General features: G+C 33.7%; 2 protein-coding genes across 3 annotated transcripts; both read left to right on the forward strand.

Annotated features, from left to right (window-relative positions):
* Nucleotides 1-1,913: 1,913 nt before the first annotated feature.
* path (pathetic) lies at nt 1,914-18,671 on the forward strand. 2 transcript variants are annotated; one of them, XM_068285970.1, is made up of 7 exons: nt 1,914-2,016; nt 10,827-10,886; nt 10,984-11,039; nt 15,067-15,162; nt 15,243-15,393; nt 15,490-16,404; nt 16,477-18,671. In XM_068285970.1, exons 2-7 carry the CDS (start codon nt 10,872-10,874, stop codon nt 16,639-16,641), a joined length of 1,398 nt encoding a protein of 465 aa, XP_068142071.1. In that variant the 5' UTR covers nt 1,914-2,016; nt 10,827-10,871; the 3' UTR covers nt 16,642-18,671. The 2 variants fall into 2 exon arrangements, with proteins under 2 accessions (XP_068142071.1, XP_068142072.1); XM_068285971.1 differs by lacking the exons at nt 1,914-2,016; nt 10,827-10,886; nt 10,984-11,039 and adding an exon at nt 14,924-14,982.
* A 3,850-nt stretch (nt 18,672-22,521) lies between these two features.
* LOC137574025 (uncharacterized) lies at nt 22,522-23,915 on the forward strand. The gene is made up of 5 exons (XM_068286130.1): nt 22,522-22,539; nt 22,959-23,111; nt 23,178-23,427; nt 23,557-23,738; nt 23,812-23,915. Exons 1-5 carry the CDS (start codon nt 22,522-22,524, stop codon nt 23,878-23,880), a joined length of 672 nt encoding a protein of 223 aa, XP_068142231.1. The 3' UTR covers nt 23,881-23,915.
* Nucleotides 23,916-24,388: the final 473 nt, after the last annotated feature.

Genomic DNA, 24,388 nt, shown 5'->3' on the forward strand with positions numbered 1-24,388 from the left:
CACTCTACTCCATATAACTAAACAAACATTCTAAAAGAATTTCTTGTGCAATTTATTTCCCAAAAAGGAAAAAAACAAATGAATTTTATTCATTATGGTATTTATTGCTGATCTTTTAGGATTCCCAATTTTGGCCCGAAAACAAACTAGGACCAAGAAAAAAGGCTTTTCGAATGTCTTGTCTTGCGAATCCGGCATTTAGAGCTATTTTTGCTGACATTAAGTCAAATACATTTAGAATCTCATATGCGTAATTTATAAATGAAAAACATAAAAACACAAAGCACCAAATTTTACTTTTAAATTGTAATATTGATGTAAATTAAACAAAAATTTGAAGTGGTTTCATCTATTATTTAAACAAAATTTTAATTGTAAAAAGGCACAATGAAATCAAAAAAAAAAAAAAAAAAAAAAAAAAAAATGAAACAAAAACAAAAAACGATTTTATTCGAATAAATATTTATGAAATGAAACATTTCTTTTGGCTAACTTAATTTTGTTTGCGGGTGTCCTTATCGCAAATAATCTAAACAAAAGGTTTGTAACCTAATTAAAAATTGATTTATATGCCATTTCCTAGTTGTTATATTTGATTATCATATCAGAGATCTACATATACATACATACTTAGACTGAGTTCTAAGGGGGAAAATAATCAAGTTTTTTATCTCGCAGTTGATTTCTATTATTTATATATAACATATAAATTCCAAGTTAAATATATTTATATTATTTTATTCAACGGCGACAGTTGGATTTATTTCTAGTCTACTGACTTTATCTTCATGATTTGGCAAAAACTAATCTCTGGGCAAAATATTTCATTTAAAAATGTTTAATGTAATAAATTTGAATTTTTTTTTGTATTTATGGATAATGATTTAATTTGGTTTTTAAGAGTTTTGAAACATTGTTATCTATTTGATAAAAGTAAAAGATAACTGAAAACAAATTTACCCCATTGATTAGAACTCCAATATACCCTGTACATATTGGAATTGGTTAGTTTGTGGCCATTTAAACCAATCATTATAGTTGCGTGACTAAGTTTTTATTAGTTTCCTTCTTCTCCCTTGAGAGTGGAGCGGTACACGATTTTGGAACGTGCTGGATGCTTTGCTTTTGACGCTACCACCTAATGATATATCGACAATTGTATTCGGCATATTTAATTGAATGACTTGCTGAAATGTCAACCGGCTTTCTCGCGACTATCTCTATGTTTACCACAACAGAATTTCATCACAACAAATCGAACATTATGGAACAAATACATATGTACATACATACATTTGTATATTCAAATGACGTATTTTCGTGGGGGTGTTAGAAGTTTATTCTAAAAAGTCATTCACACTTCGATATGTACATATGTATGTATGTATGTTTTATTTTATATCCATTATTTTTAAAAGTGAAACGTAACATGACTGGTTACTGATAATTGATTTGCTGATGCATACATACTCACATATAATGTATGAATGTATGTACATACATATAACGATTCATTGGAATTTCTTTCTCTTCTTTTTTTGAGAACACAAACTTTCAATTAAAAGTCTTGGCTTACAATCAGAATTGTCCATTCAAGCCCTTCTTATGAAAGATGGGCAATCATTTCATCAGCCAAAGTACAGAGCCTTTTCTTTGTTCTCTCAATTCAGCAGCATGTCCTGGGCAGACTATCCTTTGTCTTTCGCTATTCTCACACTCCTGAACCGCCGCTAAATGGCGAACCAGTTTGCTCTCTCGCCCTCTCTCCCTTCACGCTCTTGCTACTCAACTTCTCTTGCGCGCGCCGCAACGTTTAATACAAAATGAACGCTTGCTAAGGGAATTCGTATGGCTGAATACCCAGCACTGGGGCGGGCGGAATTCTCTCGCTTTAGTCAGCTGCCGCGCGCTCGTCGTTGCTGGTTTATAAGCGGCCGCTCAAGCAAAGCGGCTTTCAGTTGATATTGGATATTTGTGCCGCGTTGTGGTTTCCACCCTCGAAAGCAAATTTTGAAGGTATATTTTAAGCCAAAAGGGCGGCATTTTCATTGTATTTTTGTGTTGTTGGCAAAAATTTGTACATTTTTTTATAATCAAATAAAAAAGTGTTTTCAATATCAAGAAGAAGCAAAACAGCTAAGTGCAAATCGTCACTGTGTTCAAGAAAGCAATTTGTATAAACGAAGTGTTTCAAAGAAATTCTATACCAAAATTTTAAAAGGAAGACCAAAATGAAGAAATGCTGAAAAAAAGTGTCAAGCACATGGCACCAATTTGGTTGGTTGCGGTCTCAAAATAGCCGCCACAGAGTGCATAATAACATCGAGCGATAGAACGGCGGAAAGACAGACAGACAAAGAGGGAGAGAAAGAGAGAGACACTTTGAGAGAGAGGACGAAGAGAGTCTGACACGCACATGGTTTCACACGATGCAGAAAAGATATGAAAAATAATTAGGAAATGTCAAAGAAATTTTACGATTCTTTTTCAAAATCAGACAATTTTTCGTTATTTTTTGTTGTTTTTTTCTTGTCGAATGTCAATTATGCAAAAGCAGATTTGGTTTATTGCGTTGCACACAAAAATCTTCTTTGGCATTTTGTATAACAAACAAAACACAGACCTCATAGTACTTACCTTAACCTTACAAAGCCCCCCTCTCTGGCTTCAAATTGACACGCGTGCTCTGGCAATGGCAACGTCAACTGCAATGTCTCTGCTGCCGCTGCCGACCTGCCTACGTTGCACCTGTCCCGTTATTAATGCTTGACATTTTAAAAGACACAAAAGAAAAAGCCGAACCCAAAAAACCCAATCAAGGAATTAAAAAGTGTGAAACACCTTTTTTTTTTTTTTTGAAAACCTTGTTTTCCAAAATCATGAATGAAAATATGTTGAAAACACGCGCGCTTTCCCCCGCTTGCAATTTGTTGGCATTTATTCGAATTCTGTTTTACTTTGAAGGTTTTTTTTCTCCAAAAGGTATATTAAGTTGAGCCACAGGTTTGCATTACAAAAAAAAAAAAAAAAAGGGCCCCAGAACATTTGCAGTTCGGCGAATTTTATATGAGCTTAATCAGCATGAGCAGCAGCAGCTGGCTTTAAGATTTTCATCAAATCAGTTTTCGAAAGAATTTTCAACTAATTGCAAGTGTAATGGACTCACGTATTCGTCTAAGGGATTTGATAGGGGTCTTTGTGGGAAGGATTAATCTTACTTGAACTACACTCATAGCTGTTATCTGATTAGAGAGGATATACATACATACATACATACATACATAGAAAATTGTTAAGTGCATCTAAACTACACGGTATTTAGCAGTCGGCCTCTGGAATTCGCTGACAAAATGTTTTGGTTTGATTGTCTTCGACATTTGCTTTGCTAATGCTCCACGTTCCTTCCACAATTGCAATACGTAATTTAACGGTAATTGTGAGAAACGCGATTTTGGGAAAGTTGTTGAATGCGTGTGTGTGCGTGAGTGTGTTATTATTTACCTATCTAGACACCGTGACGAGCACATAAAACTACGACAAAATTATATACATACATACATAGATCTACAATATAATGGAATTGCCCACATTTGTTGTTTACCTACGTCAATGCATTTGGTACACCTCCACGCAACTCACACACACACACACACATGTACACACGCACACACACACTCCTTAAAATGGAATGAATGGCAAAACTGACTCATCCAAGGACATGCCAAAAATGCATTAAAATCGGTTAGAAAATTGCCAGGACACACCATAACATTTAACAGCCAAACAGCTGACCTTCAATAGTATTGTTTGATGTTGTTGTTTAAGTTCTGCTTGGAAATTCGTCCTTATCTGCTGCTGCTGCTGGTGGTAAATGTGGGTAAGGCTGTTTATTATTGCTGGTCTATTGTTTTAGCTTGTTGTTGTTATTAGTTTTAATTAACATGACACTGCGAACGACGACGCAATATGCATTCTATGTGTGTATGTATGTAGTTTGTGACGTCAGAGAGCGAGAAAGACATTGAACATTGAGCTGGGAGAGTAACAAGAAGAAGGCCAAAAACTCCCACTCACTGCTTCTGAATCAAAACTGTTGCTTTTTGTCCCTGCAGTAATCGTAATTCGGTCTTAACGGATGAACTTCAACATATGTAATTAAATTGTAATTTGAAGAACAATTTTAATTACTCAAACTTGATTCGAGTTCGAAATCATTTTCGATAATTAGTAAATGATTGTTTTTGGAATGAATATAAATACTGTTCAATATTTCAATCCAAAGGCGTTTGGATCGCTTTGCTTTATGTAAGAGAACTTAGACGAAGACTTTGTCTTTATATCCATTCATGTTGTTGTTGTCTGTCTGCTGTCTGCTTTGCCGTTATTTCTTTATGTGCCACTTGTTTTGTTTGCCAATTTGTCCATACGTCTGAATATCTATATATGTATGTATGTACACTCGACAGCCTTCTTGGTGTAATGGTAATATGTTATGGAACCGCTCTTCGTTAGTTACCACACCTTGCCCTCGACTAGCCCCGCCCACACACTTGAGCAACCCCATCGATAAACGATGAACAGAAAATTGATTTATTTTTAGATGTAACCAATTTCCGTAACTGTTGTTCATTGTCATTCATTGGCGAGCGGCACACCTAAGAAAGGAACGGAAGAACGTAGCAAGATTGGCCTAAATGCCAAGTTCAAAGTGACAGATGATAAGCACACTTTTTTTCATTTTTTTCTTTATTGAAATAAGGAAGTGCTTCAAGATAATATGCTTGAAAATGTCACCTAAAAATTTGACTGCATAACACTTTACACACACACACACACTCTCTAGTGGCTATACGAATTTGGACCTTGCCTTTGCTTGCTAGGAATAAATAACGCATATGAATTTGTTATCAACATTCTTTTCTACAGATTCTATAGATAGAAAATATTATAAACAATTTGTTCGGATCTATATTATCGACTTTAATGGATCTGTAAATTGTAAACGAACTTACTACAAACGATTGTAGTGTTATTTTTGGTTTTTTTGACTGAGTTGATTTCGTTTGAATAGATCTACTGATCTATGATACTTCTTAGTGATAGTTTTTTGAATCAAGTGAATCTGTTAATGTCATATTAAAGTAAATTACTTTTGGCCACCAGTGTATGTATATGCATGTATCTATCTACATACGTAGGATTTTATAAAGTGGAATTTGATTCTTATCTGTATCAGGTGGTTAGCCTTATGAACCCCCCACAACAAATAGCAATCAGTACCAACATACATACATACAATATCGAACCCTTTCAGTCAGTCGATAGCCGAGAATTTTAATTATAGATGGTTAGAGTACATATATAAGACACACGACACACACGGTAGTGGGTGAGAGGGGGGGTGAGAGAGAGAGAGAGTATTAGGGTAAAAAATCCAAAACACGTGGCACCTATGTATATATAAATATTACGAATTGATAATGTCGTAGACGTTTACTAGTCATTTTAATTTGATCAACGGCAATCTAGTGACAGCTTAACAGACAGTTACAACATCCCTACAACAACAACAATCGCAAAGCCTCTAACATAATTGGAACATTTATTTTCTCTATATTTTAAATAGGAAATACATATGTACATACATACAGTGGTGGTCAGCGTGTAAGCCCTTTTTTTTTTTTTGATTTTAAATTTGATTTTCTCGGCTCCTAAGAAACTTAATGAAGAAATTTTTTCAGTTATTTGTTGGTTATTGTATTTAGAATCTGACACGTAATTATTGTCATTCCAGCTTTCGACGTTTTTTTACAGGTGCGTTTGAAAAAAAAGCTCCCCCAAAATGTTTGACAATAGTTTAGCCCGGTCATTTCAAAATCTTTAATATTATAGTTAGACATGTGTATTCTTTGAAAAAGTTGTAGATCTAGGTAATCTAAGATAAACTGCATACCAAAAATTTTCATTTTAGCCCCAGTATTTATTTTGGGGCCTATCGAAATTTCGGGATTTTGTATGTAATTCTTGAGGTCTCTTTGTTTGGCGACGTTTTACGATACCAATTTAAACTTAAGTATTATTTTCTTATTCTAAGTATGAAAGTGAATTGAATTTCCCGTCAAATGATACATGTTTCATAAAAATCCGACAAAAATTAGATTGATTTCATCGCCCATACTAAAAAAAAAGACTAGAACTAGCAAAATTTCCCACACATCCTCCGTCTCTTTCTTTGCACGCATGTAGGGGAAATTTTGCTTACCTGGTTTTTTTTTACGTATGGGCGGTGAAATCAATCTAATTTTTGTCGGATTTTTATGAAACATGTATCATTTGACGGGAAATTCAATTCACTTTCATACTTAGAATAAGAAAATAATACTTAAGTTTAAATTGGTATCGTAAAACGTCGTCAAACAAAGAGACCACAAGAATTACATACAAAATCCCGAAATTTCGATGGGCCCCAAAACAAATATTGGGGCTGAAATGAAAATTTTTGGTATGCAGTTTATCTTAAATTATCTAGATCTACAACTTTTTCAAAGAATACACATGTCTAACTATAATATTAAAGATTTTGAAATGACCGGGCTAAACTATTGTCAAACATTTTGGGGTAGCTTTTTTTTCAAACGCACCTGTAAAAAAAACGTCGAAAGCTGGAATGACAATAATTACGTGTCAGATTCTAAATACAATAACCAACAAATAACTGAAAAAATTTCTTTATTAAGTTTCTTAGGAGCCGAGAAAATCAAATTTAAAATCAAAAAAAAAAAAAGGGGCTTACACGCTGACCACCACTGTACATATCCATCTATCTATAGTGACGTCAATTCGGGGCAATTCTTATGAATGAAAGACCTTTGTTGAATAGCTCCATAAATAAAGAATGCCTAGACCAACAGTTGATTAAATATTTTTTTGCAAACGCATTTCAAAGTTAATAATAAGATAAATAGTTTAATCTTTTATACACATATGCATATACATACATACATAGATAGATATGAAAGTGTTAATGTTCATTTAGATTTCCCTGATGACGGTCAGAACAAAAAGTCGGCAACTACTTATTGAGGATTATCGCAAAGCCTAAGCTTAATTCAATAAAGATTATTATTTGAATTGATTACTGTAATAAAAAAAAAAAAAAAAACAATCACTATGGCATTAATATTTATATACTCATTCAGAATGCAACTACTGAATCGATTATTTTTACTAACGCAAAATATAATGTGTCAGTCCTCAAAATAAACAATTTGAGCAGGATCAGTTTTCGTCACTTTAGGTGTAGTTACTCACTCAATTCAACCACATTGAAAAAAACCTCATAACTCACAGGCAAACTTTCCCATGCCCAACCCCCATTGTTTGTTATCACTCTAAAACCCTTGTATATGGTATAGTAATGAAATGTGATATCAAACCCGAGTCTTCTTGCGTTATCATCATTTTTTGAAAATTGAATTTCCCACGAAATCAAATATCATGGCAAACTGAGGCCAATTGGCGCTAGCGCCACTGAACTAAGTACAGAAAGATTGACTGATGAAATATTATGAAAAGTTTTACAAGAAACTACATACTTGAAGCTAAAAATAAGTATTTTATCTTGAATAAGAAAGTACACGAAAGGAAACACAGGAAACTACTAGCTTAATTTGGGTGAGTCGGCTGCTCCAGACGAGAATGATATATTTCAAATATGTAAAAATATTTGCTGAGAAATGTGAAAAACACGTGTATCATGATGCACTTCATTTGTTTGAGGGCTTGGCCGGCAGTTTTTTGAGATAAAGAGATGAGAAAGAGTGGGCGAGAGCAAAAGATGCTGAGAAAATTTGTGAGGATATTGCTGAATGGTCTCAGACAGACAGACAGAGAGAGAGAGAGTGAGAGAAAGAGAGTGACGTCACGCACAGTTCTGAGTTATTTTCTATTGAAATAGTGATTTTCATGCCCCCGTTTCTTGGCTTTTTATATTTGTTTAGATTTTTGCCGATTTTTGCCGCCATTATTTGACTAATTTTCAGTGAAGCAATATCGCGTGTGTGTTCCTTCCTTGCTCAACCTCAGAAACAAAGTATCTGCATCTATAAATATGTAAAATGTATTTTAAAAATGTTTTGTTTTTGCATTGTCAAAAACATTTCAATTTCAAGGTTCTTTTTTTTTTTCTTTACCTTACCTTACTTGTGATGATAATCAGGCGGCAACAACAAGCCATTGAAACGTTGTGAACAAAATATATATATAAGCGCCTACTTTGGTATTATATATTGATTCTTGATCCATTGTCTAAATATAGACAAGCCGTTTCCCAGTATACTCTCACTCTCTCTCTCAGTTTTGTAGCATCTCATTCATGAAAAGATTTGATCATCATGGGGCTGGTTTTGGATTTCAAACTCAAATAGGATTGCTAAAAGTCATAATTAAATCATACATACATCAAACATTATGTTTAAAGAACTAATCTAAATTTTATATCCTTTATTATTACATATATTGTCACTAACTTAGTTGAGGATATTTGAAAATATACAACTTGTTAAATCTTTTCAACTTTTGTAGCTTTGGGACACTTTTTTTTTTCTCTTTCTTCAATTAACTTACTTAAGTTAAATGATGTAATCGACTTTATTGCCATCACTCTTTCGTGTTTTTGGCAATTTCTAAGCTACAATTGCCCTCAATTAGCCTCAGATCGAAACGAAAGAAAATTAGCAATAGCCACTTAACACTTAGACAAATTTCTTTTCGGCTATGACACGCACCACAAATTGTTTATACATACATATGTACATATATACACATATCTCTATATATGTATGTATGTATGTACGTATGTGTGTATATATCTGGCAACGATATCAACAGCATATAGTATCTATGTATTTATCAGATGATCCTATAACCAGTTCAAACCCAATTCTCGTCGTATCAAAGTGGCAAAATAGTGAAAACTATGCGATAAGGGCAAACATTTGGCATAAAATAAAAAAACTTGTAGCAAAAACAACAACAAATAAAAGAAAACATGAAAACTACCGTCTAAAAAAACTGTGCCAAATTTGTATAGATTCTACATATACTCACATGTATATACATAGATGTTTATGTATAGATAGGTGTGTGTGTGTGTGTGTGATTCGTCACTGGGTGAAGGTTCTTCTATACGCATATTTGTTTTGATTTTCTCACAGGTTCATTCATTTGCTGAATCTATATATACATACATATGTATGTATATATTCTCTGTGATTGGGCCTACATATATCTTATCTTCGATTTGTATTGTGCGTGATTTTATGACGTTTGATTGGAACTAGACACTGAAAGAGTGAGAAATGAATAAATGATATAATGTTAATGATAACTTTGTTTTGTATTAGCCACGTTATGCTTTTTTTGTTTTTTTGTTTTTAGATATTTTGCATACTTCAAAAGTCAAGTCCAAGTCAAAGTTCATTCAACCTTGTTTGGCTAGAAATTTGGCCGACAGCAAAACAAAAAACGAAAAAAACTGTCTACGCAGCTTTCATTGAAATGAAAATTAATACGTTTAACATGTAAACGAGATCCATTATGGAAGGAAGGGGGATGGAGGTTTGGGGGAAATTCATAGCTTCAGCCCTAAAGCCAGAACTTGAAAATATCATATTCAGTTATTTTGTAGACACACACAGACACAGGTACCATATATTTAGGTATATATATGGGTTGTTCCATATAATATCATGCTCTCAATTCTTGCCTTTGCAATGTGTTAATTGTTGGCCGAAGGCAAAGTACACTCCACCCACATTCGAATATGACAAACACAACACATGTGGCATACATTTCTATAGATTATTGCGTATATGGATAGATATAGATACCTAGAGTTTTGTTTCCATTGTGAATTTTAACACATGCGACAGAGATTTAACATATGATTAATAATACATCACAAGCCAAAACGGAACGAAACGAACAAAAAAATCTGCTAAATAAGTTCATTGACAATATCTAAAAATAAAACTCATTAGGCGAGATTTCAGTGAGCGAAAGGCAAAAGTCGGGGCGGCATTAAATTAAAATTGGATTCAAAGCAATTTACATGTAAATTGCTAAAAACGAAAACAACAAACCAAAAGAACAGGAGAATCGACACTTAAAAGCCTTCCTATAAATATTATAGTATTTTTACAAGGTGTTAGTTTAATCGTTTAACCATATATTAACAAAATTTTAAAACACAATTATTATAACACTATGAAATGTTTCCATTCTCCTCCTATTCAAAACATTAAGCTCGGTTTTCTATATTTAACAAATCAGCCAGCAGGCACGATAAGTCAAAAATTCATTAAGTTCCCTATTGCGAATTTGATTATATATATATAGGATATTTCTATATCTAAGTCAGTGATTTTAAATGACTAAGAATTTCAAATTGATTGAAAATAATTTGTTGAAATTATGTGTCCCTTTTTGTTTTATTAACCAAACAGTCCTAAAACATATGAAGCAGCTTTATAAAACGTTTTCCTAATAAATTGCCAAAAATCTACACGAAATGATATGGTGAATGAATTGATTACCATAAATTAAAGTAAATGGCCACGAATTGAAAGGGAACCCGTACAAACCATTTTAAATGCTGACCAGAATTGAAAGCAAATCAAAAATTTCAATTAAAATCCAATCAAAAGGGAATTTTATTAAATAAAAGTGTCTCGTCTGTGAAGCAATCTCTAGCGATATTCATTTGGGCACTCTCAGTCAATTGATATTCATTATTAAATCAAGAAAATCTTGTCTTCTAATTGCAGAGCATACACTGAGAGAAATAGACAGACACACACACACAAAGCAAAATGGTTAACATTGCGGTAAGTATTCTAAACCCAAACGAAATTCTCAATGCGAGACACTTTATCTAATAAATAAAATCAATTTTTTGTTCTCTCTCTTTCATGAATACAACAGGATAGCGGCTCAAAACATGCGCCGCAGGAAATGGAACAATTTATACCCGGCACTAAGTAAGTTGCTCCGTTTAAATGAATACATCTAAAAATACAATCTAAATTGGCGATACATTTTTTATTTCTCATGTTTTTTGTGTGCGCCAATTAAATGTTTAGCTAGGAATTAATTTCATAAATTGACCGACAAAACTTGACACAATACGATGCGAGTGTTGTATACACATTATTCTATTATGAATTCCAAAAATAAATAAACAATAAAGAAATATATGCATTCTCTGGGCATTAATCTGTTAGCTAGTTACTTTCAGTAAACTCGAATCCCATATACAAATATCACGTAAGAGTCGGTGTAAAATCAGCACTTAGTATGCCTACTTTAAAACGCAAAACCAGAATCTATATAGGTATCTCTGTATATACGTTTACGTTTCCACTTGTAATTTGTGTTTTTTTTCTTTTTTTTTTTTTTTTTTGTCAAATACCTTTCATAAAAAGGGCATATTCATTTTGAGTAGTCGTTTTTTCTCAATACTCGTGTTTGTTCGAGATTCAGAATTTCAGCTATTCCAGATTGACTTTCAATACATGTTCCTTCATATGCAGGGTATAGAAACTACATACTAAACACCTTCATGTCAATTTGTAATCGCTTTCACGCGTACAAGGTATTCGATTTTGCTCACAAACAAAATATCTTGAAAGGAAATTTGCTGACGTAGCTGTATCTAAGTATATATCATTAGCTGATCCCGTTGAACTTTATTCAGCTCTTGTTTCCAAAGCTTAACGATAAAAAATATTTGAATGATTCAACTTGTTTATCTCGCGCCTAAATGAAGTGAATGTATTGTTCACTTGAAAAGCATGAATACTTTTAGTTATTGCCCTTGTGACTAATTTGAGGGAAACTTCCTCGTCTATTCTTTTTAGATGATATTATTCTAAAGTTTTTCACGACTAAGGATCGTAATCGCAGTTGAATCTGGATAAGCCCAACTTTACCAACTTTATATGGTAATAAAACGATTCAACTTCAAGTTTGAAACTGACTTACTGACTACCTATCGCAAAGCTATAAAATACTTAATTACCAATTAAAATTTGAATTGTTTTATAGATTATCGTTCTAAGATTTTGATTTTTTAATTGAATAATAATTGTGGCGCCGCCTTTTAAGTGTTTTGTATGGTAAGATTAATTGGCGTTTTTTTTTTTTGTTGTGTTTTTGTTACACTAATTTCCGCATATTTGTATGCACATTGTCAATTTCGCCAACCCCTTGGCGAAGGTTCAAAAATATGTAATAACTGATTGGAATAGATAGATTGAAGGAGAAAGACAGAGGTGAATGCAAATTCCTTATTTATTGTTCAAATGCAAATATTATTGTAATGAGTCGCAGACAGACGCAACCAACAACTGAAAGTCAAATTATTTTCCAACTCAAGTGAAGATTATTCTTTTTAATGAGCTTATCGACAATAGTTGAATGATTTGCAAAATTCATAAATTCTATGTATACGTATGTACATACATAAATATTAAAGACAATTTATAGCCGTTTGTTTTTGTCAAAATGTGAGGGAAATATTTTGTACTTTTTGCTATGTATTTTATAGAAATCAATGAACTAAAGCTGATAACCTCTTTGCCATTTTGGTAGTGGATCAGACCTTGCTATAAACAACATCATCATCATCAACTGATAGGAATTTATATACTTTAAATGAAATAAATAATAACACAGGCCGACATGATTTTTGCTGACGTTAACTTGAGAAGTGTTCCTAACTAATTCGGGTACGCTGATTCTAACTGCATACTTGGTTTTTGTCCATCACGTCTAGATTTTGTGAAATCTGGAGATTTGGGGTTGGAAAATAGGCACCCAAAAGTATACTATAGAAAGTTTATACAAAAATGTTCAACGTTTTTTACGGATTTTAAAATATTCTGTGTAAGAAAATTAGTTCTTGTTTGCACATATAACTAATAAACAATATGTTACACGCAGCAGATTCCCATAATTCTTTAAAATTTAAAAGCAGACAATTCTTGGAATTCCTATAGCATACTTTTTGGTTGAAATTTTACTCATTATAGAACTATATCCAGAGTGTAAGATATTATCCATTATAACAAAGAAATAACTCTTTAATATTTTGTAAATTCCTTTTCAATCAAGCCTAGTATATTAATAGGATAAAATAATAATGTTTTTAGTACAATATTATGCCTATATCATGGAATAATATATTGAAATATTGATCATTTTGAATAATTTGAACGCATTTTTTTCGAAATCCTGACGTGATGGAGAAAAACTAAGTACAGGGCCGTGATTAGCAGCCCCCAATTACTATAGGAGACCTATTGAACTTCAAACACTTTTTCATGACCTCAAAAATGTCGGCCTGTGTAATCATTTACAATTAATGCAGTGATGATTGTTCAGAATTTTCGAGTAAAGACTCAGTTTGCCTCTCCGTGTGTGACATTGTGTAAATGTCCGAAAAGATTATTTCAACAGTGTACTTACATTATATATAAATACATACAATTATATGGTAGAAAAAATACACGTTTAGTTTTCTTATCAACTGACAGACCTTGAAACTATTTTATTAAGGGGAGTGATATGTCGCAATTTCTACAAATTGAATGTACTTTTTCATTAGATAAAAATTACATAGAAATTTTTGTTTGCCCCAATTTATTAGGCTTTTTAATGTATGTTGAAGAACAAACTAACAAAAATCACAAAATTTAAACATTTAAATCTTTGTGATTAAAAATAACACAGGCCGACATTTTTGAGGTCATGAAAAAGTGTTTGAAGTTCAATAGGTCTCCTATAGTAATTGGGGGCTGCTAATCACGGCCCTGTACTTAGTTTTTCTCCATCACGTCAGGATTTCGAAAAAAATGCGTTCAAATTATTCAAAATGACCTAATTTGCAATATATTTTTCCATGATATAAGCATAATATTGTACTAAAAACATTATTATTTTATCCTATTAATATATTAGGCTTGATTGAAAATGAATTTACAAAATATCAAAGAGTTATTTCTTTGTTATAATGGATAATATCTTACACTCCGGATATAGTTCTATAATGAGTAAAATTTCAACCAAAAAGTATGCTATAGGAATTCCAAGTATTGTCTGCTTTTTAATTTTAAAGAATTATGGAACTCTACTGCGTGTAACATATTGTTTATTAGTTATATGTGCAAACAAGAACTAATTTTCTTACACAAAATATTCTAAAATCCGTAAAAAAAGTTGAAAATTTTTGTTTTAAACTTTCTATAGTATACTTTTGGGTGCCTATTTTTCAACCCCAGATCTCCAGATTTCACAAAATCTAGACGTGATGGAGAAAAACCAAGTATGCAGTTAGAATCAGCGTACCCGAATTAGTTAAGAACACCTCTCAAGTTAACGTCAGCAAAAATCATGTCGGCCTGTGTAATTTAATTTTTACGCTTTTGTCAAGCTTTGCCCATATAAAGGGTTAACCATTCAAAATTTCTCGAAGCAGACGCCAAAAAGTATGCTTCACTTTTGAAAGCCTGCACCAATATGGGGTATCTTGAAATTTGCTGCACCAATGCGAGGCAAAAAAAGCTGATGCAATAGAAATGGTCAGACAAGTCAGGCTCGGCACAAAGAATTCCATCAATTGGCCAGACAAATACGCCAAATTGGGCTTCAAGCAATGCACAGACGCATGCAGTTTATACAGATTTTTGTTATAATTACATGTGTTGGTGTTGTCTAGAGACTCTTTGGATAGTCAGCCAGTGCAACGGCAGCAGCACCAACAAGAAATGTAATTGCAGATGCAGCAATTCCATGGCAGAATTTCACTGGCATATAAGAAAACGTTGCAATTTTACTGAGAGTTTCAGTTGTTCAGAGACAATCAAAGAAGCATAACAGCATGGCTACCCATGGCTTAGTAGGATCCAGCAATGTGGAAATGAGGTTGCCCATTCGATATTGAATCAATGCAACAATTGGTGGAATATTCATTTGTAATTTGTGTCTTTTTGCTTTACTTTATTTCAGACATAAAATCCAGCCACGTAAATCAGATGCCGAGCAGGCCTTGGCCAACAATGATTTCGATCCATTTGCAATGCGTGACAACGAGCATCCCACAACGTAAGTTGGCAGCAATATGTCTTCTTTGTTTATGTGTGTTTTGCAAACTTCTTTAATTTGAAACCCTTTTTTTTTTCTAGTGACAACGAAACTCTTACCCATTTGCTTAAGGCCTCACTGGGCACAGGAATTTTGGGTATGCCCTTTGCCTTTGGAGCGTCCGGTTTAGTTATGGGTATCTTTGCCACAATCTTCACTGCGTTTATATGCACACACTGCAGTTATGTGCTGGTAAGTACGATTATTTGTAAAATTTGCGTCCGATGGATTCATCCATCTTGTTATTGAGAGACCAGTTTATAATGTTCTTTTTGTTGTTATGCTCAGGTCAAATGCGGTCACAAGCTGTACTACAAAACACGTCGCACCAAGATGACCTTCGCCGAAATCGCTGAAACTGCATTCCAGAAGGGCCCCAAATGGAGCCGTGGCTTCGCCCCCATTGCGAAATTCTCGATATTGTTTGGCATGTTCCTAACCTATTTTGGCACTTGCTCGGTATACACTGTCATTGTTGCCAAAAACTTTGAGCAAGTGCTTAATCATTGGTTCGATACAAATATATCATCGCGTCTCCTTATCTGCATAATGCTAGTGCCATTGATTCTCATTGCCTGGGTCCCGAATCTCAAATACTTGGCTCCCGTCTCGATGGTGGCGAATGTCTTTATGGGTCTCGGCCTGTTTATTACGTTCTACTATCTCGTCCAGGACTTGCCATCGTTGGAGACACGTAAAATGGTGGCTATCGGAACACTGCCAACATTTTTCTCGATTACTATATTTGCCATGGAAGCCATTGGTGTGGTCATGCCACTGGAGAATAACATGAAGACACCACAGAATTTCCTTGGTCTTTGCGGTGTCCTGAGTCAGGGTATGTCCGGCGTGACCCTAGTGTATATGCTGCTGGGTTTCCTTGGTTATTTGCATTATGGTGATGCCACCGAGCAGAGCATTACCCTGAATCTACCCGTCCATGAGTGGCCCGCCCAGGCGGTAAAGGTTCTTATCGGCTTGGCTGTCTATTGTACATTCGGTTTGCAATTCTATGTGTGCCTTGAAATTGTCTGGGATGGCATTAAGGAGAAGTGCACCAAGCGTCCAGTTTTTGTCAATTACGTGCTGCGCACTGTGCTGGTAACTGCTGCTGTTGTATTGGCTGTATCTGTGCCAACTATAGCACCATTTATGGGTCTCATTGGAGCTTTCTGTTTCTCCATACTTGGATTGATCTTCCCGGTAAGTTGCTTTTTCCTTTTCTTCAAAAATGATTAGAAACTAATCGATTTGATTGCTTTTGTTTTTCATTAGGTTCTCATTGAAATTGTTGTCCATTGGGATACTGGTTTTGGTGCCTACAATTGGATTGTCTGGAAGAATATTATCATTGTCATCTGTGGATTTGCTGCGTTGATATTTGGATCGGAGGATGCCATTCGTCAAATTATCGCTGAATATAAACCCACAGCGGAATAAGCACACACACACACACACCAACAAACTCTGTTACACCGCATTGCTGCTATACCAAGGGATATATATATTTATTATACACATACACACACACTCACACACTAAACATATATGTGCATATATATATATATATTTATATGTATATACATATATATATATATCAGAGAGGGATATAGTTAGTAACGCTCTACTGAGGCAAGCTCTATAGATTTGTCCTTTTTTTTTAGTACTTGTGGAGTTTGCGTTCCAACATTTCCTACAATGAATATCATCTAACTATTGTTAGATGTAAAACTAGGCCCATATATACATCAACTTTTTTGTCAGTTGTTTTGTGTAAAACAAAAAAATCCTATAAATGAGAGTGCCTACTATTTAGCACATCTAAAAAAAAAAAAAACAAAAAAAAATAAGAAAACAAAGAAAACACACACAGCACCAAAAAGAAAGAAAAAACTATGCCGTTTTAGCACGTTTTAGTACACTTGCATACAATATACAATATAGATATATATATATATACATATATATATATAGAACGTATATATCTTGTAAATTAGTTTCCTAGTTTGGCAGGCAAAGTTAAGTAGAAAATTCATTGAGCAAACAAATGATGATATGAATGAATGGGAACATTTTTTAAATCAATTTTTAGTACAGTTTTTTAGTACAGCTCACGAGTCCCGCCTAATTTCATCTTCGTCAGCCATGTTTCTTTTTCTTCTTTTTACTTTCCCTTGTCTCTCTTTGTCTGTTCTAAATAATAGTATTACGATATCACCAAAATTTGAACATATATGTATATACATATGTCAATCAACTATTTCCTCCCTTTTTTTTTTTTTTTTTTTTTGTTTACTCAAGTTGCACTTTAAGTTTTCTACTCTATGTTTTTTTTTCTTTCTCTTTTAGCATGTTTAGTTCTTAGAAAGCGTTAACAAACAAAAAAAAAAGGAAAAACCAAAACCTCGTCCGTTTCTGCCATAATTAAAGTTTGCAAGGAATGAATTCATTTTTTTGTATAAAGAATTTCGCAGAGTTTTGAAGCGGTTACTCAGAAAGAAATATAAGAAATTTTTTAATATACATCAAATTCGAGATGATTTAGCAATGAAATATTTAATATATATATATATATATATGTATATACTATCTAAGTATGTATATATGTATATATATGCGTATATATAGATTTATATGTATGTATATTCACTTGAAAGATATTCGTTTTGATTTTTTTTTTTTTGTTGCTTACAATTTTGTATTTTAATTTTTTCGGTATAAGTAAAAAACAATATAAGAAATGAGAGAAAATGAAAGATAAAAACATTATTAAAAACAAAAAACACTAGAAATCTTTGTTTGCATTTAAAACTTGAAACAGATTTATTTGTAAATTACGAAAAAGAGACAGAAACGAGTTAACTTTTATATTAAGGACATAAAACTATGTATAATCCTTTGGTCAATTGTGCATACAATTTATATATATATATATATATATATATATATATATATGTAAATTGGCAAACAAGTATTTTGTCCAACCAAAAAATAAGCAAAGAAAAATTAACATAATCGTCTACTTTTTGAAAAGTGTTTAAATTATCACACACACACAAGAAAATTATTAACGTAACTTATTGAGATGTCCATATACAAATATTTAAATCTTTGATCAGCTCGAAAAAAACATGAACGACGATTGATTGAATAGCTAAAAGACAGTCAGTGATAGAACCAACGAAACCAAAAAAATGTCCGATGTTTGGACTTATAGATTGGGAGAATCTACCGTCACGTGTGTGCCTCATTCTTTAGATTGTTGGAATCGGTTGGATACATGTATGTATGTATGTATGTATGAAGACCCAATGAAACTGTGTCATGATCAATCAATCCTTAAACGCCTTATGAATTAAGTTGTGTTCGAGTTGATTAACCAAAGTAAATACGAGCTGAGTTACCTCAGGTACATCTCTAATTAAAAAATAAAATAATGTAAAATAAACCCATCAAACAAATTATAAAAATTGCCTTTTATTCTTGTTCTGCCTTCTTGTAATCTTTAATCAATTGGTTTAGATATATGTGGTATATATTTGATTGCAATCGATTCAGAGTTTGGTTATACATAGGTGTAATTACCATTCATAAATCAATCAATCTCATGTTCACTCCCTTGAACTTTTATTGTCAGTTACTGACAGGTTTACCACAGACAAAATCAATACCCCCATAAAAAAAAAACTTGCCCCGAGGGTCCAACGCGTGGCATCAACACGTATGTACACACTCACACACACACACAAGAGTAGTTAACAAAGAAAACCAACTTCAATTACTAATAGTTAAAAATCGTGCGTTAATTGGCATTAAGTGTGCAGACAAACAAAATGGAAGACATAAAGACTGCGGCCGCAGCGAATTCAAATTTCTCATTTCGGATTGATCGGAAATCCCACACAATTTTTTATGTTTTCTTTCGGATTTTTGATGATTGCAAATTCAATCAGTTGCCATTACAAACTAAACTCTCAATTGAACTTGTTGCCGTTTGTTGTTGCGTTGCCTATGGGCCAATTAGGTAACCTCCGATGGAGCTGAAGATGAAGATGGAACCACTCTGTCAACGAGAGATCAAGTTGATGTTCCGAGTCGTGGTCGTTGCCGTGTGGTATTGGCTTGTCATCTTTTGTGACAACTTGTGGCAACCAACAAAAATTTGGAATAGAAAGGCCTCTGACTTTAACGTGGGAATGTCTCGGAAATCCTTGACTTCTTCTAACACAATTTAGTTTACTGGCTGAACACGATGATGATGATGATGCTGATGCTGATGATGACGACGACGGGTTCCAAGGTGTTACGCCCCTTCAGGAAACAACCAAAAGCTTCAAGCTAATTAGCTCGTGACAAGTAACCGCAAATCTAAATGAAAACTGTAATAGTTAAAGCCTAACACAATTGTTACAAAAATAAAACCAAACAAAACAATCAAGTAAATTCCATTAGGCGAGTTGCTTTAGGAAGCACAATCTACAGGATACCCTGTAAATTGATGATTTTCGGGGGCGGAAAGGAAAAGTGGTGATCATTTAAACTTCATCTTAAATAGATTCATATGAAAAATATATATTCCTTTGTTCTTCTTAGATAACTTGATAATCAGCATGATTTATATTCAAATTTATATTAAAAAGATATATCAAATTTAAAAATCGATCAAAAATTAAGCAAACTTCGGAAGGAATTTTTAAGAATATTTCGTCAATTGAATTAACTTTTCAGTGATTGTATATCTTGGAGCTGTTTGGCTTAAATATTGAACTACTATAATGTAAATTTATAATGTAGATAGCAAGGCCAAGTACTGATAAGACTACCCTCGTATGTCAATATGTGAATTGATTTCCAATCCAAGTTACCGATTCTATAGAAAGTTTGTAAGATAAGTTACTTTGATGTTGAGGTATGCATACCCATTCGATTCATAATTAAAGGGTATTTTTAAAGAGATCAAAATTAAACTGCCCACAGCAAGCAGCTTCGACAATTTGTCTAAGAGGAGCCAAGGTTGGTGGCGCTTTAAAAAATAAAAAGAAACAAAAATTAATCTCTGGACGGTCATCATTTTCTTCTTCTGAATTGTGGATCTGGGGATGTGGGGATGTGGATGCTGTTGATGTTGCATTTTGATTGCCGATGCCGTTTCAAGGCTGTCTGCTCTGCTCTGCTCTGGTCTGGCCTGGCAGTAGAAGTTGATGGCAGTTAACATTTTTGCTCTCGTTTTCAAATGGTAATGTAAAACCATTTTTACAGCCAAATTGCGTAATCTGAACAATTACAAGAGGTTTCTTCTGTGTGTTTGGCATTTGAAATGCCTATTCACCTTTTTGTTTTGTAGGCGTTTTCTTACATTCTTTTATCTATGCAATCATATCTCTGATATAGTAAGTACATACATATTTGAATACTTTCTCCCCACTTATGCAAAGCGAACAGCATTTTGGTCTTTGGGTATCATTTTGACACGTTCAAATCATATCGAAAGCCATGGAAATCATACATATGCCAACGGAATTATAATTGTCATCGAAACAGAAGCGTGGGAATCATCTACATATGTATGTACATATCTTCTTTGAGAATATTTCAGTTTTTCCCATCATCGTCGCTCCTGAGTAATTTGGTAGTAGTCAGTTCAGGGACAATCTTTGACTTTTTGCTCTTGCAATTTGGATAACGACAATCTTTATTAAGACATGGCTTTTTCGAATATTGGCTTTGTCCAATTTCCCATTCAAGAGTGGCCCTTTTACTTTTACAAATATATTTTTTGCTCAAGGTTTTCAATTTTTAAAATTTTTTGTATTATAACATTTCTATGACAAATAAAAACATTTCGACAACTATAACAACAACAACTCTTGAAACAATAACAAAACCACTTTACCATATTGAACAAGCAAAAACAAAGAAGCACAGAAACGACAACAACAACAATAAGTATTTATTTATAATAATAACAACGAAAAAGAAAACAAAAAACTGAAACAAAAAAACAATCAATAAAAATTTATTGAGGAGAAGACATTTAAGAAAAGTGTTGACTTGCGGTGCAATCAGCAACAAATAAATACCCAAAAAAACAAAAACCAAAAAAAAAGTGAAGAGAAAAAAAGGTTCGAAAACCAATTTCCATTCACTTTCAACAACCTTTTTGGCCATGTCCAAGAAACTTGAAGTATTTGTAATTATCTATAACAAAGATATATATCTATAATAGAGACCCAGACCCTTTCGAATGAACAGCAACAGCAACAACAACAACTTGTTGCAGCTCATCATCTTGGCAAAAAAAAAAAAACCAAAAATTAACTTAATCTTTTCTTTTTGGTTGGCCAAAAATCACTCGAAAATGCTTTAACTATAACGGATCGAAAAAGTGGTATGACTAAAAAGTTAAAAACCTCAAAGTAAAAGCAATAGGAAACGTTGGTTAACACGCCGAATTGCTTGCCTTTGGTTTATTTAGTTTTTTTCTCTGTTGAGATTTAGCTTATACCCTGTAATTGCTGCCCTAGAAAGAGGGGTATATCGATACGTTGAGGTTGTGGGCAAGGGGGTTGTCTATGGCAAGCAAGAAATACTTTAATTCTGTTCAATTTTCCATCATTCGAGGCTACGAGGTACATTTTTCCTCAACTAAGCATAAGAAATTGTAATTGTTGTTGTCTTCTCTTGGCCAACTTGAAATGATGGTTTTATGCTTACCACGTGACGTCTAAAGCGACTGCGCGCGCACTGAAACGGCAGCAGAGGAGGGCACCCCAAAAAACGAATGATGATGATCATCATCATCGGTTACAGTTGGTCTTCCCACTGTGCATTTGCATTCAAACTGTCGACGCGATCGCACATCATCTCTTCCGATCATCGCTCATCGCTCATCCGCCTCATAGTCAGTCGCTTAAAGACTTTTGTCGTGTGGATCGATCGATCGACCGATCTTTGTTTTTTGTTTTATTATTTGTTTCGTGTTAGTGGTTCTTTCTGCTCGTCATTCAGTTTGTGTTGTGCAATTTATTTGAGATCTGCATTGGAACTCTTTGAATGATTTTTGCATCTCCACTTTTTTTTTTTGTGTTTGTGTGTGTGTGTGTGTGTGTTTACCAAGAACTAGAGTTGTGAGTTGCGGCTTGTCGATCAACTTGACCTTTTCAATCTTAGATCAATTGTGAACGGGAATTGTTTAAATTCTTTTATCAAAAAAAAAAAAAAAAAAAAAAAATGTCATCTACATTTGTATTTACGTGGCTTGTGCTCCTCTATGCGAGTCTCAGTGCTTTTGGTTTGGCCCAAGAATATCCAACTGCCAATATGGAAAGGAATCACAAGGTATGAGAAAGATTGCAAACTTTGATTTGTATTTGTTGTAAATAAACTTGAGTTAAATTATATATAATTAAATCTATAATTGTTTGTGAAAAGAAAACTATAAATAGAAAATAGAAATTTCTCCAAATTAGAGAACTCTCTTTCTCTTCTCATAATGGATCATAAGAAATTCAAAGAATGCAGAATTAATTTAATCAGCATTAATGGTAAATTTGAATTCCCAAAACTCTCAAAAGACTAATTTAATTTAAGATTAATGAAGACTTAGATGATTTGAAGGCTAATAGGATTTTAATTCTGCTCAAGAGTTTCAGTCAATTAAATATGATGTTTAGGTTCTTCTACCAAAGTCATAGCCCTTCAAGTTTTAATTGTATTGATTTATGTGTGTGTTAATTTTTAAAAAAACCAATTTCAAGAAACGTCAAATTTATCGTGAGCAAGTGTTACCACATGCGGGTGGTAAGATACCAGAAACAGCCTTCGAAACGGATCGCCTTTTTCTGAATCGATTGCAAAAAGAGGGCATTGCCGTGCCGGATGGCATAGTGCCGGAACAACGTAATCCCCAGGTAATATGGGGGTGGACTACAAAACGGGGGATCATCGAAATAATACTTATTCTTTGAACCATGCAGGTCTATCAGTATTATAACAAGCCCATGCGCACCGTATTCCATATAGCCCTCAGTTCGGATGGACGTTTTACTCCGCGTGAGGGGCGCTATCATTATCGTCAAGTGCCCACTGTTGAGACCACATATCTCTATCCCCAAGCTGTGGGTCGTCAGCACATTTTGGTGCCACCCAAGCACGCTCTGCCAGTCTATAGACAGCTTCAATTGCATAATCCCTTGCTTAATCAAGTGAAATTTCAACCCAAGAAAAGTGAGTTTCACGATGATAATAATAAGTCTAAAAGAATTGTTGTTGTCATGGTGGTTTGGCTTTTACATCTTCTTTCTCCCTCCCTCTCTCTCCCTTTCTCTCTCTCACTCTGCGTGTGTGTGTGTGCAGTGCCCAATTTTTTGGACTTGGCTCCAACTGTGGGCAAAAGTCGTACGTCACCAGCTGCCGGCTCCGCCAAATCGGCTAAATCTTATCAGAATATTAATCTATTGCATGGTCCAGTGCTGCCTGCATTCAAGAAAACCACTGGAGGCAGTAAAACCTATGTGGATAGCTATGGCACCACTCATGTGAGTTGCGGCAATAAATGCCTTGGAATTATTATGTATGTAAATTTGAATATTAATTAATTACTCATTTTAGCTCTTCAGTGAATTTGACGATCTACTAAGTAAATTGGATTTGCCGCAAACAAAACAAAAACTGTATTAGTTTAAAGATTTATTTAATATACCTAACTAACTAACTATCATTCCTATGACCTTGCAATATATACTTTGTTTACATATAGAACATTTTGATAATTTGTCCTGTCATTTCGCTCAATGTTTAAAACGACCATTTGAGATTCTTTTAGCCATCAGCCAAAAATCTCAAAGACTTGTGAATATATATTTTCAATTTGTAAGAGTCCTCTTGATCGATCGGCCAGTCGAAAAAACTGTAATTTCACAACATTTGCCATTTTAGCCATTTTGGGAAACGTATTCAATTAATTGGTAATTACCAAGCATTTCGGACGGTCGTACATAACTATAAATTATATTTGGTTAGTCTCTAATTGATAAATGTATCCATTGAATTGAATTGTGTATACAATATGTAAAATATGTTTAAGTTAGTTGAGCATAAACAATTTTTGACGGCTTGCAAAATAAACAAATCAACATGACATGGAACTTAACTTATTGTTAGTTACTAGTTAGTAGCTCTGTCTAAC

The sequence above is a fragment of the Drosophila tropicalis genome, unplaced genomic scaffold (genome assembly GCF_018151085.1).
Source record: "Drosophila tropicalis isolate 14030-0801.00 unplaced genomic scaffold, ASM1815108v1 contig_443, whole genome shotgun sequence".
Taxonomy (NCBI): Eukaryota; Metazoa; Arthropoda; class Insecta; order Diptera; family Drosophilidae; genus Drosophila; species Drosophila tropicalis.